Here is a 14,582-nt window from a genome sequence, read left to right as displayed (position 1 = left end):
ATCTATTGATGGACACCTAGGCTGGTTCCCTAACTTCATGATTGTTAATTGTTCTGCTATAAACACAGGTATTGATGTATCACTACAGTATGCTGACTTTAGTTCTTTTGGAAAGATACCAAGAAGTGGTAATAGATGGGTCATATGATGGCTCCATTCCTAGTCTTTTGAGGAATCCCCACAGTGATATCCATAATGGTTGTATTAATTTATAATCCCACCAAAAGTATACAAGTGTTCCTCCCACCCATCCTCACCAGCATTAATGATTAGTTTTATTCCTGATGATTGCCATTCTAACTGGAGTGAGATAAAATCTCAATGTAGTTTTAAATTTACTTTATTCCTGATTGGTATAATTATATATAATAGTGGGAGAATTCTCCTTTGATAATCAGATACCCTGCCTTTAACAAAGCATAGTTAATGTTTTATATAAATTTTATATATTTTATATAAATAGTTTATATATTTTATATAAATCTCTGTATCAATTATTTCTTTTATTATTAAAAAGCAAAACAACTAATTATTGAGTGAATAAGTAAGTTCCTTTTTATCGTGTGCTTTAATGTATAAACATCAAACCAGTAAGCTATTATGATAAGTTTAGCAAGAAAATATTAAACAAACTTCCCTCGCTTCAGAAATATTTTCTGAAGCAATCTGAGTTGTAACTATGTGAATGCTAAGAAATTACAAAATGTTCGGTGCTTTTCCAAGTTTGAGTATATATAATTGAAGCAGTTAACAAGTATAATTTGAGGTCCTTCCAGATATAATCATCTCTTATCTTCCAAGGCCTAGCCCAGTGGCTGACATATAAAAGGTATTGGATAAGTACTGAGGAGGAGGATAGGTAGGTGGGTAAATGACTGAGTATAGTAGTTATTAGTGCTGTCTCTCCTTCTTGGTACTCCAATATAATACTTTCTGTCTCTCCGCCCTATAATTAGGTACAATCATTTAACAAATGCTGACCAAAAAATTTTGAGAGGAAATGATGTGTGTCATTTCCAGATTGAACATTTGTTAGACCTTCCATTTTCTTTATCCATTGCTATAGTCATCATAAAAACATATGCTGAGAAGAAGCCCCCATCAGCCCCTCAGCCTCTGAGTAAATGAGTAAAGTCCCTTGTTCATTCCATTTGAAACAGAGTAAGACTCATATTTGCGGAGACACGGTGTGGGGGTGTGGGGGGTTAAGTCACTAAAATATTGAAGTTTTGTTTTAGTAGTATAACCTAGCCTATTCAGACTAGTATAACAAGGTAATAATTCATTTTAGAAATAGGGTCCCACTAAAGTTTATTTTCGGAAAAATAAAATGGTGCAGATAAGCAGTACAACTTGAGCATGTAATTTAATTTCTCTGTATGATAGTTCTCTCATCTTTAAAGTGGGATGATAGTAGCATCTACCTCACAGGATGGTTATAGAGATTAATTAAATGAATGTCTATTAAGTACTTAGCATAGGGCCTAGAGCATATAAAGCTTCCTCTAAGTAGTAGTAGAATATTATCCTTACTATCATTACTAGCATATTAGACATTTATGTGCTACTTATTTCATTTTACTCTTCCACCTCTTATTTTATTTTAATCTATGGTCAGTTTTTTCCATTTAAAAATTCTTTATTAAGAACTACCACATAAGCCAGGTGTGGTGGCACATGCTTGTAATCTCATTACTTGGGAGGCTAATACAGGAGGATCACAGGTTCATGACTAGCCTTAGCTACTTATTGAGACCCTGCTTCAAAATAAAGAATAAAAAAAAATAGGGCTAAGAGTATAGCTCAAAAGTAGAATGCCCCTGGGTTCAATCCCTAGCACCACAAAAAAAAAAAAAAGAGTTTGCACACAGTCCCAACTAAAAATCTACAGCTCAGAAACTGACAACTACTATAGCTATGATTATGCGATAAATGTTTTATGAAAGCATTTCTCAAAAAATAGAAAACTCAGTTGAAGTTGATATAAGGAAGTTACTGTTATTGCAATAAGTACTTATGTGACTCTATGTCCTAAAGTATAAACTAAATACAAACCAGTTGGCAAAGGTTAGCTGAGTAACGTCAAACAGATTTTGCAAATTACCAAAAATGGAAAATGAACCAACCTTAAATTATACTTCTGAAAAGTGAAGTGGCCAAAAGGGGAAACTACAACAATTGAATATAAATTCTACCCTTTCACTTCCCCTCACATTTTCTGCTAATTTTTTTCATCATTTCCAAAGAGATTTTATAGATCTTCTATTCCAATAGTTCTCTTCCTAATTTTACTTTGGTAATAGGATATGCAAATAGTTGTATTAAAAAAATCCCAGTTCATAAGACAGATAAAAGCTGAGAGCTCCAGGTGAAGAGGTCTGGGAGAAAGGGGAGATAAAGCACCTAGCATGGCCTCCAACCCTCACCCAGCTAGGATTCCCTCTGAGCTAGCTCCCTAAAGAGCCCTTACTTTTCCTCAACAGACTATAAACACATTGGTCCTAGTTCCAACCTTTCAATATACAAATGAGGAAGCTGTGCCTTAGAGAGTTAAAGCAGTTCCCTGAGAACAAGACCTCTGTTTCCTGGTACCTCTACTAAAATTAGAAGAAAAAAAAAAACTTTGTCTTCTTCAAAAACCCCAATTCAAATTTCTGGTTTAAGTGTCGGGCGTGGTGGCGCACACTTGTAATCCCACTTGGGAGGCTGAAACAGGAGGATCACACAGGTTTGAAGCCAGCCTCAGCTACTTAGTGAGGCTCTCAGCAACTTAGTGAGACCCTGTTTCCAAATAAAATAGAAAAAAGGTCTGGGAGTATAGCCCAGAGGTAGAAAGCCCCTGGGTTCTACCCCCAGTACCACCAATAAATAAATAAATAAATAAATAAACAAATAAATAAATAAATGAAAAACATCTTTAAAAAATTTCTGGATTAAAGTTTGTTTCTTATAAGTTATTCTACAAATGTATGTCATCTCTTTATCCCAAATTCCTGTTTGAAATTCACATAAGTCAGTAACTATACATTTACTAAGCGCCTACTTCAGGCCAACTACTTAGACAGGGACATGTCATCTACTCTCATTTAATCACCACGGCCTCCAGGAAATCAAGAAACTAGGCTCAGAAGTGTACTGTAACCTGCTCAGAATCAGAGCTAGCAGCTGGTCTGACTTCTAAAGCCAAGATCAAACCTTTGCACTTTCTTTTTTGGTACTGGGTATTGAATTTAGGGGCATTCTACTTCTGAGCTACATGCTCAGCGCTTTTTTTTTATTTTGAAATAGGGTCTCACTATGTTGCTGAGGGTCTTGCTATGTTGCAAAGGCTGGCCTTGAACCTGTAATCCTCCCGTCTCAGCATCCTAAATACTGTAATTACAAGTGTGCATCATCGAACCCATCTACTCTTGCACTACATAATCCCAATTTTCCCAAATTTTTATCCACCTTTAGACAGGCTCACATGAGTGAAGAATCGTTAGAGGTCTTTGTCGTTTCACACAGGCTATACTTTTCCATTCAGACTTGTGAGGTTATGATCCAGACGGCAGCTGAGCACAAAGGCATCCATAAAGCGGTTCTTAGAACTCTCAACTCAAGTTACAAACTGCAGACACTGACACCAATACACACCTCAAATCTTGACATATGCTTCTTACTTTCTTTGAAAACATAGGCTATATTTACAGTTTTATAAGGAACAGATATTGCTAAATGCCCGTAATGAAAGGCCACAAAATCAGCTTTGAGCAGATCCTAAAAGGACAGGCTGATGCTTTAGCTTGGACCAACATTCTACATTATCTGAATAGGTAAAGATATTAGAATTTGTCGTTAGGGGTTACCTTGAAGCAAAGATGACTGCAGGACTAGGGGCAAGGGTTAGCACTCAATAATTTGCATTTGAAAGGAATTTGGATTGAGGAGTCCTCTAGAAGCAGGGGAAGTTTAAGTGATGGTATTGGCCAATTGAAGAAAAGCCTGAATCAAGGCAAGGTGTTCTGGCCTCCAGAACTTTGAGTAAATTTGTTATTTTAAGTGTGTGTGGGGGAGGGAACAGAAAATAGTGCTAAGACATTTGTTAAAATTTTGGTAACAGGAAGAGAATTTTTAAAGGGGACTTGGGGAAAGTGTGAACCAAAGACTGGACAAATCCTAGGCGTTCGAGTCTGAACGTTGTAGTGGGCTCCGATGCCCGGGTTCTACAGGGCGGTGGTTTTGGCCGTTGGGACCTAGGAACTCCAAGCTCCCCCTCCCCCTGCCCCTTACCTTCTGTTGGAAGTAAAAAACTGAGTAGTTCTGAGCTACAGAGCGGTGAGATGTAGGGTTGGTTGACAAGTGTAAGCTGCCCGGGGCTTTTACTGCCGGTCGGAGGGCTTTGGCTGCCCCGGGTGCCAGGAAAGGCAGGAGCAGGAGCAGGAGCGCCGGACAGTCCATGGCTCAGGCAGGCAGCTGCAGCACGGGTGTAAAGGCGGGAGGGACTTGGGTGAGAGCTCTCAGCAAAGCCCGGCCCCAGCCCGCAGCTCCGCCCGCTGCAGACCGGCTCCTCCCCTGGGAAACCCAAAGCCAGCCAGCTCCTCAGCCTCGCCGCCTCCATCCACTTCTCTCTCGTGCCACGCCCTCCTTAGAGCCCACCTCCATTGCGGCCACAACCCAAATGGACCATTACCACGCCAGGGCCGCCTCCTGCTTCACCGCTGCATCCCGTCCTTATCTACAGCATCTTCCTAACCCACCTATGCGTCGGGTCACGCCGTATCCCTTGTCTTCATCGTCACCGCCAAACCGTACACTGGCTATCTCAGTTCTAATGCCACACCCCCAAACCCTCCGCAAATGTCCCTTAACGGTCACCTTTCCTATGGGGGAGGGGGATTACTGGAGATGGAACCCAGGGGGCATTCCACCTCCAACGTACACCCCGAGCTTCAGTTTTATTTATTTGGAAATAGGGTCTCGCTAAATTGCTGGGGCTGGCTTCAAATCTGCGATCCTCCTGTCTCAGCTTTCCAAGTACTGGGATTATAGGAGTGCGCCACGGGCCCCAGCCACAACAATTTGTTGAAGGCTCACTATAAGCCAGTATTTCAGTAGGCATGATGGCAACACATCACCTCATCTAATTCTGCCACCATAGCAATACTGTGCTTCGCATTCGAGTGCTACTCCTACTCATGGAAGAGGAAACTGGGTCGCTCCGGTGGCTGGATGTGGAGCTTGGCTTCGTAGACTGCACCCCCGCACCTCACCTCCACCGCGCCAGCCTATGCAGCCCTACGGCACTCTGATTTGGGGTGGTCTCGAACCTCGGTGCTGTCCGCACAATACATCCAACACCGAAAAAGGTCTAGGTCCCTTCAGGTCAGTTACGCCCCCTTTCTTCTCCTTGGAAACACCGCCTCTCGATGCCGCCCCCTCCCGCCTCCCTCGCTGCGCCAACACTTTCCACCGCTTCCATTCCGGGTCCCGCCCTAGTCCCCGGCGCTCCTGCCTTTCCCGCATCCCCACACCAGCCAGCTCTGCGCCGCCCCGCAGCCGACTATGCAGACTGTACTACTGCTTTACCAGTCGAGGAAGAGCGCACCTCAAACCAAGCGCCCCTCAAACCACACCTCTCTCCCCATTTTGACAGAAATGGTCCTTACCAAGTGTGCGGAACTTCCGGGATAAGCACCACCTTCTGCGGCGTCTCTTCTGATTGGCTCTGAGGAACCACGGCGGAAGCGTCACTTCCGGCGGAAGAGAACGCGGGAGATTCGATTGGACGGCGCTTGGCGTCTAGTCTCTGGGACTCGGCCTTCGTCCCGGGAGCGTCGCCCCGGCTGGTCCCCGGTTCTGTCTCAGGTGAGGAGCTGGGGAGAGAGGCTTTTGAGAAGCATTGGAATGGGAGACTCCTATCGAGGCCCTTAACGTCATCTTAAAGGAGGCACAGAGCCCTACATTTTAGGTAATTTTTACCCACCTCTGTAAAGGAAGAAGGGAGTCATTTTATTTTATTTATTTATATTTATTTACTTATTTATTTACTCTTTGGTGGTGGTACTGGGGGTGGAACCCAGAGGCTTTTTACCTCCGGGCTATACTCCCAGGCCTTTTTTATATTTTATTTGGAAATAGGGTCTCACTAAGTTGCTGAAAGCCTCACTAAGTAGCTGAGGCTGGCTTCGAACCCGTGTGATCCTCCTGTCTCAGCCTCCCAAGTGCAGGGATTACAAGCGTGTGCCACCACGCCCGGCAGAAGGGAGTCATTTTAGACTATGGTCATTTTAGACTATGCTGTTGCGATCACCCAGCAAATGTTTGTTGAACACTCACTGTGCCATCGAGCTGGACAAAGGATGGCTTTCTAGAAATGGAAGTACGCAGAGGAAGAGGCTCGACAGCTGGCTACTTATGCATTGTAGTACTACTTCAAAATAGGTCTTTTCCAGCTGGGCGTGGTGGCGCACGCTTGTAATCCCAGCATTTGGGAGGCTGAGACCGGAGAATCGCGGTTCGCAGACAGCCTCAGCTACTTAGTGAGGCCCTCTACAACTCAGTGAGACCCTCTTTCAAAATAAAGAATAAAAAATAGGGCAGGGGGTGTAGCTCAGAGGTCGAATGTCCCAGGGTTCCTTTCCCAGACCCGCAAAAAAAAAAAAAAAAAAAAAAAGGAAACCAAACCGCTTTTCCAAACCGCTTTCGTAGCCCAGAGGGAGACTATTCCATGAGCAAAGTGTTAAAACCAGAAATTTGAACGTTTTCTAAATTCCTTCCTAATCTGCCACATCCAGCCAATCATACCATCCTCTCGAATATCTCAAATCCATTTACCTCTCTCCACGTCCACTGGCATTTGGTTTGACTATGTGCCACCTAACTGTGACGGTAGCCTCCCAGCCAGTTCTCCTGCTTTCCATCTTGTTCTCTCCCATCTTGTTCCAATCTCCACTTCACAGCCGGGCGTGGTGGCGCACGCTTGTAATCCCCGCGCTTGGGAGGCTGAGACAGGAGGATCGCGCAGGTTCGAAGCCAGCCTCAGCTACTTAGTGAGGCTCTCAGCAACTTAGTGAGACCCTGTTTTCAAATAAAATATAAAATGGGTCTGGGAGTATAGCCCGGAGGTAGAAAGCCTCTGGGTTCCACCCCCAGTACCACCAAAAAAAAAAAAAAAAAAAAACAATCTTCACCATGCTGATAAAGTGCAAATTTGACCAAGGTACTCCCTATTTCAAACCTTTCCACAGTGTCTATTTGCCCTCACCTTTTGTTTCTTGTGATACTAGGAATTGAACCCAGGCATGTTCTATCTCTGAACCACACCCCCAGCCCTATTTTAATTTTTTTTTTTTTTAACAGAGTTTCACTTAGTTGCCAAGCATCTCAGCTAAATTGCTGAAACTGGCTTCCTACCTGAGATCCTCCAGTTTCAGGCTCCCAAGTACAGGGATTACAGGCTTGTACCACCACACCCTGCAAACTCAAGGACTACTAATGGATATGTTGTAGCACATGTAGAAAAGGGAGGAATAGTTGGGCATGTTGATACATGCCTATAATCCCAGTATTTGGAAGCTGAGACAGGAGGATTGAAAGTTCCAGGCCAGCCTTAGCAATTTAGCCAGATTCTGTTTAAGAATGAAAACAAAAGCTGGGCATGGTGGTGCACGCTTGTAATCCCCGCACTTGGGAGGCAGAGACAGGAGGATCACACGGGTTCAAAGCCAGCCTCAGCTACTTAGTGAGGCTTTCAGCAACTTAGTAAGACCCTGTTTCCAAATAAAATATAAAAAAGGTCTGGGAGTATAGCCCGGATGTAGAAAGCCTCTGGGTTCCACCCCCAGTACCACAAAAAAAAAAAGAAAAAAAAATAGGGCTGGGAGTGTAGCTCAGAGGTAAAACACCCCTGGGTGTTCTGTGGGGAAGGGGGAAGAAGAGGGGGGGGAGAGGAAAGGTTGACTCCTAGCAATGTAATCTCAGTAGCTGGTTAGAAAATAGTACCATTTACTGAAATGGAGAAAGTTTTACAGAAAGGTTTGAAAGGAAACTTAAGAATTTATGTTATATTACCTACTAAACAATTGAGATCCCTGTGAGACATCCTGTAAATACAGTTGGCTTTCAGGTAAACAGTGGCATTATGGAAGATTGGTGCTTGCATATATTTATTTTACCTTTGTATCACTTCTTTGATAGGTATACATTGTCTGAGCCAAGAGATTATAAATTCCTTGAACATAAGATCTATTTTCTGTCTCAAACTCCCCCTTTCATCTCTGTCATAAAATCTTGTAAATGATATGGAGTCAATGAACAAAATGTTGTATTGCTTAATATTTTCCTTGTTAATGGTTTTTAAGTGATTTTCATCAATAATTCACCTTTTGCAGGAGGCTCTATCTCTTTTGTGGGGGGGGGGTACTGGGTTTCCTGGAAACCCTTCGACATCCGGGTTATACTCCCAGACTTATTTTTTTATATATATATTTTTTATTTGGAAACAGGGTCTCTTAAGCCAGCGAGGCTGGCTTCGGACCTGCGCGATCATCCTGTCTCTGCCTCCCAAGCATGGGGATTATAAGTGTGCGCCACCATGCCCGGCTATCTCTTTTTTTTTTTTTAATGTCCTTAATCTCCATCGTTTGCCTTCATCTCTCTTCATTCTAGAATGGTCACAACAACGTTTATAAGTTATTTTTAGGGAATTGTTATGATTCTCTTTAGAAAAGATAGACAAAGCATATGGCCTTGAAAAAGACCATTATAGACAAATGTTAAGAAAACAAATCAGTGCAGTCACCCTTCCAATAATGAAGCCTCTTAACTTGTAAAGCAGGAAATATGAAAGCAACAGAATGATAAATTTTCTTGCAAGGTATGAATTGTTTTTGTTTTGCCTTTCATTTGTTTTGTTTTGCAGTAGTGGAGTTCAAACCCAAGGCCTTGTGCATACTGGGCAAGTGCTCTACCACTGAGCCATATCCCTAGCTAGCATGAATAGCTTGAGGAAAAATGAAGAAAGGAGAAAAAAATAGTAATACCCTCTTTTTCCTTATGTCATTAGAACTGAGCACTAGGTAGTTTTCTAAAAGGGTAATTTTATCATTTGGGCAGTCTTGAAACAGTTTCTTGAATATGATGCTTGAGCAAACAGTATAATGGACCAAAACTGGTAAACTACCCATCAGAGTTCTAGACCCTATTCCACCTACATTCTGATTTTGTGTGTGTGTGTGTGTGGTACTGGGGTTCCTGGAAGCCCATCTACCTCTGAGCTACACTCCCAGACCTATTTTTTATTTTTTATTTATTTGGAAACAGGGTCTCTTAAGCCAGCGAGGCTGACTACGAACCTGCATGATCCTCCTGTGTCCGCCTCCCAAGTGCAGGGATTACAAGGGTGTGCCACCACGCCTGGCCATTCTGATCTTTAATTAGGAGTGTGTGTATGTTACTGGGAATTGAACACAGGGGCATTCTACCTCCAAGCTATACTACCAACTTTATTTTTGTTTTGAAATGATCTCACTAGGTTGCTGAGTCTTGCTAAGTTGCTGAGGCCATCCTTGAACCTGTGATCCTTCCGTCTCAGCCTTCCCAAGTACTGGTATTACAGGCACATGCCACCACACCTGGTTTAAAGTCATTTGATTCTCAGAATGGATCAGAAGGATGGAAAAGCATTTCAGACTAGGTAAGGAAATAAGAAATTGTGAACTCAATTGGTTTATAAATTTCAAGAGAAGATCCACATCTTAAACTTCTTTAACCTATCTTCATTACCTTCCCCACATACTAGTTTACATTAAATACCTACTTGAATTTTTTCTCTAGCATCTAACATTTAATAAGAATTGTTTCAAACTTTCAAATCTAAATCTAACCCAGTTATTCTAGCTTTTTTTTTTTTTTTTAGTACTGGGGATGGAACCCAGGGGCATTCTACCTCTGAACTACACTCCCAGCCCTAGTTTTTTATTCTTTATTTTGAAACAGGGTCTCACTGAGTTTCAAAGGACCTTACTAAGTAGCTGAGGCTGTCTACAAACTGCGATCCTCCTGTCTCAGCCTCCTGCATGCAGGGATTACAAGCGAATGCTAGGATTATAAGCATGCTCCATAATGCTTGGCTATTCTAGCTTTTTAATTTAGCCTAGAGGATATGATTTTAATGTATTATGTGTTCATGTATGAATATGTTGTTTTTTTTTTCTCATAAACTACTAAGGTGCCTTTTAAGAACTTTGTAATGAGACAGTTAAACTGAAAGTTCACCCAATAATGGATTACAGCAAATAATTACAAAGTTAACTGCAGGGGACTGAAATGCTACCAAGCCTTGGAACATAACTAAAATCATGTTAATTCTAAGCCTTCGCCATCACAATAGTTAAACCAGTGGTTTTCAAGCATGTGTAACTTAAGTGGCCATTATCTGGAAACTGGTTAAAAAATGCAAATTCTCAGCCCTTATCCCAGACTTAATGATCAAACTCAAATTGGAGTCCAGCAGTCTGTGTTTTATCCAGCATGATTATGGTACAAGCTAAAGTCAGAGCTACTTGTCTAGCATGAAAATGGGATACAGCAGCTGCAATCATGAGCTTATATATCTATCTGGTCCCACTGACAAAACCATGTCTAAAATGAAAAGGTTACATCAGGCCTCAGCTTCATTTCATGAAGTAGAACCAGATAGCTCTTTAAGCAACTTTCTGTTATAATTTGGCTTAAATGTAGTTATGCTCCTCAGAAAAATATGAACTTTTAACATTTTCTTTTTTTATTTTGAAACAGAATCTCACTAAGTTGCAGAGGGTCTCTCTAAATTGCTGAGGCTGGCTAAGGACCTGTGATCCTCCTGTCATAGCCTCCCCAAGTACTGGGATTACAAGCACGTTCTGCTAGAGCCTTTATTCGCAGATGCTGACCCAGGGAATATCTAGGCCTTTAAAACAAAGGCCAAGCCGGGCGTGGTGGTGCACGCTTGTAATCCCCGCACTTGGGAGGCAGAGACAGGAGGATCAGGATCGGGCAGGTTCAAAGCCAGCCACGCGCGCTGGCTTAGGAGACCCTGATTCCAAATAAAAATGTAAAAATAGGTATGGGAGTGTAGCCCAAAGGTAGAAGGGCTTCCAGGAACCCCAGTACCACCAAAAAAAAAAAACCAAAGGCTAAGTGAGGCTTAAATTAGTTCTCATCAGTCTTCCCTAACACTTGTATTTGTCTCTTTTTTTCCATCTCAGTCTCATTTCTGTTTTTATTATATTAGCTTTTCTAATTACAAAAATGATACATTTAGAAAATACTTTTAGCCGGGCGTGGTGGCGCACGTTTATAATCCCAGCATTTGGGAGGCTGAGACTGGAGGATCACAGTTCGTGGACAGCCTCAGCTACTTAGTGAGGCCCTCTGCAACTTAGTGAGACCCTGTCTTAAAGAATAAAAAATATGGCAGGGGGTGTAGCTTGGAGGTCGAATGCCCCTGGGTTCCATCCCCAGATCCGCCCCCCCCCCCCAAAAAAAGAAAAGAAAAGAAAATACTTTTAATGTATAGGGGAGATAAAGAGTACAGAAAGAGAGAGAGAGTGTGTATGTGTGTGTACTGGGAATTGAATCTCGGGGCACTCTAACATGGAGTTACATCCACAGCTCTTTTTACTTCTTATTTTGAAAGAGGGTTTCCCTTGTTGCCCAGGCTAGCCTCAGGCTTGTGATCCTCCTGCCTCAGCCTCTCCAGTTACTGTGATTGTAGGGCATATGGCACCACACCCAGGGAAAAGTATTTATTTATTATTTATTTATTTATTTATTTATTTATTTATTTTTGGCGATACTGGGGATAGAACCCAGGGGCATTCTACCTCCAAACTACACTCCCTGCCCTATTTTTTAATTCTTTATTTTGAAACAGGGTCTCACTAAGTTGTGGAGAGCTTCACGAAGTAGCTGAGGCTATCTGCAAACTGCGATCCTCTTGTCTCAGCCTCCCAAATGCTGGAATTACAAGCATGTGCCACCATACCCGGCTGGAAAAGTACTTTTAATACCACTACTGTGAAAGAAAATACCTTTTCTAAAAAGGATTATATTTTTCTATTTTCTTTATCCCCATGCCCCTCAAACAAAAACCTAATCAGTTGCCTTATTTTTTCTCATAGCATTATGTATATATTGTCTTTATAATTATTACAATTGCAGTTAATTTTTCATTTTCTGTTTAATGTCTATCTCCTATACTATATTAAGTTTAGTGACTAGGAGGGTGTCTGTCCCTCACTTAAACTTTTCTAAAGTTGGCATTTAGCAGCTATATAGTAAATAACTCATGAGTAAGTAGAATATATTAAGCTTAACAAATTGGAATATGGCTTGCTGACTGATGGAGCTAAAGAAAATAGAATACGGTAGCATCATCCTTCCCGATAAAATTGAGATGAAACATCAGTTATAGGACATACCACATATGAAATTGCTCTCAGCCAAGGGTGATGGCACGTGCTTCACGTGCTTATAATCTCAGTACTTGGGAGTCTGAGCCTAGAGGTTCACAGATTCACAGCCAGCCTCAGCAACTTAGTGAAGCCCTCCACCACTTAGTGAGACCCTGTTTCAAAATAAAGTTTCAAAATAAAATAAAAAAAATAGGGCAAGGGGTGTAGCTCCAAAGCAGAATACCCCTGAATTAATCCCCAGTAAGAAAGAGGGTGCGAAGGTTAGAGGGAGGGGGAGGAGAAAGAAGAGAACTGCTTCCAGGTCTATCATATCTTCCTAGCTTTAGTAGCTTTATTCCTGGCACTTCCTTCAGTTTCCATCAAGCATGCCATATTGCAAGTCAAGTAGTAGAGAGAGAGAAAATAAACTAGGTAACAAGTATCCTGAAGGAAATGTTATAAAAATAGCAAAGAAAATAGCAGTGACTCCTTGAAAGGATCAGATTGTATTAATGTCCACTGTATGGCGAATGAGAATTCTTTTTGCCATTTGCTGGGGTTCACCAGGTGAAATACAAAGAATAAAAGTAATGAATTTATCTTTTTCATCTCAGTTCCTAAAATTTGCCTGGAGTTATAGTTTTTTTTAGACATACTTATTTAATCCACAAGGGGGCAGCAAATCCTCAAATAAAGATAATTTAATCACCCTTCCTTGGCTAAAGGAAGTGCTTACATAATTGGTGTTTGCATAAATAATTTAGAGATTATTCTTAAAATTTTATGTTTACTTATATTTTTCATATATTGGGGAATTTTTAGTTTTGTTTACTCCACAACACTTAGCATGGTGCCTTAGTCTCATTACAGGTTTAACCTATTTCCTAAAGTTTGCATTTGATAAGAACTATGTAAAGAATATTGTTTGATAAAGCTAGGTGCAGTGGCCCATGCTTGTAATCCCAGTACTTGAGAGGCTGAAACAGAAAAAATACAGGTTCTAGGCCAACATGCAGCAACTTAGCAAGATCCTGTTTCAAAATAAAAAAATGAAAAGGGCTGATAGTATAACTCAGAGGTAGAATGCCCCTGAGTTTAAGCCCCAGTACCACCACCAGAAAAAAATAAGAGTATTTCATAATCAATATCCATATAGGTGTACAATATAAAATTTTATTTTAAGCTCTAAGGAAGATAATCTGTCCTCACAATATGACCACAATTAAGAAGACAAGCTGGGTGTGGTGGTGCACACTTTGTAATCCCAGCATTTGGGAGGCGAAGACCAGAGGATCCCAATTCACGGACAGCCTCAGCTACTTAGTGAGGCCTTTCACAACTAAGTGAGACCCTGTTTCAAAAATAAAAAGACTAAAAAATAGGGCTAGGGATTAGCTCGGAGGCCCTGGGTTCCATCCCCAGTACAAAAAAAAAAAAAAATTAAAAGTAGCTAAGCGTGGTGGCGCATGCTTCTAATCCCATCATTTGGGAGTCTGAGACCGGAGGATCTCAGTTAGCGGACAGCCTCAGCTACTTAGGTCTGTTGCAACTCAGTGAGACCCTGTTTCTAAATAAAGAATACAAAATAGAGCTGGGGGTGTAGCTCGGAGGTAGAATGCCCTGGATTCCATCCCCAGTACCACAAAAATAAAGAAAATTAAAAGTGAGAATAAAATGCAAATAAGGACTAAAATATTAAATAAAGGTACTATATATGATACTATTCTGTGTACTCCATATACACATTCAGGATTATTTTTATGATTTGGTAATATTGTATCTTAATAGCACATGGCAAAACTGTGACTAAGGGAGCCAGGTATGGTGGTGCACACTTGAGAGGCTGATACAGGAAGATTGAGGTTTGCGGACAGCCTAAGCTACTAGTGAGGCCCTTTGCAACTCGGTGAGACCCTGTTTCAAAACAAAGAATAAAAATAGGACTGGGGGTGTAGCTCAAAGATAGAATGCCCCTGGGTTCCATCCCCAGTACCACAAAAAAAAAAAAAAAAACTGACTAAGGAATAGAAAAGTTGACAATTATGAAGAAGACTAATAGCTGAAATTTAGATTGATAATTTTTAGAGATAATCCTTCTAAAATCTTAACTTTTGAAAAGACCCCTGAGAAGAATCCAAAGAGTAAGCACTCGCCAGGAAAATGAAG

At 41.4% G+C, this 14,582-nt stretch overlaps 1 protein-coding gene across 1 annotated transcript in view; it reads right to left on the bottom strand.

Moving 5' to 3' along the window:
- Positions 1-4,440, bottom strand: part of PRCP (prolylcarboxypeptidase) — a gene marked incomplete at both ends in the record, with an annotated part of 71,861 nt that extends 67,421 nt beyond the window's left edge. The window contains one exon of the mRNA XM_080714235.1: positions 4,273-4,440. Coding sequence (XP_080570361.1) covers positions 4,273-4,440 — 168 coding nt within the window. The remainder of the gene's footprint in view (positions 1-4,272) is intronic.
- Between the last annotated feature and the right edge of the window lie 10,142 nt (positions 4,441-14,582).

This window comes from Muscardinus avellanarius (genome assembly GCF_963383645.1).
Source record: "Muscardinus avellanarius genome assembly, chromosome: 1".
In the NCBI taxonomy this organism is placed as follows: Eukaryota; Metazoa; Chordata; class Mammalia; order Rodentia; family Gliridae; genus Muscardinus; species Muscardinus avellanarius.
The sequence above is the reverse complement of the archived record's forward strand: the minus strand, read 5'-3'. Positions and strand labels throughout refer to the sequence as shown.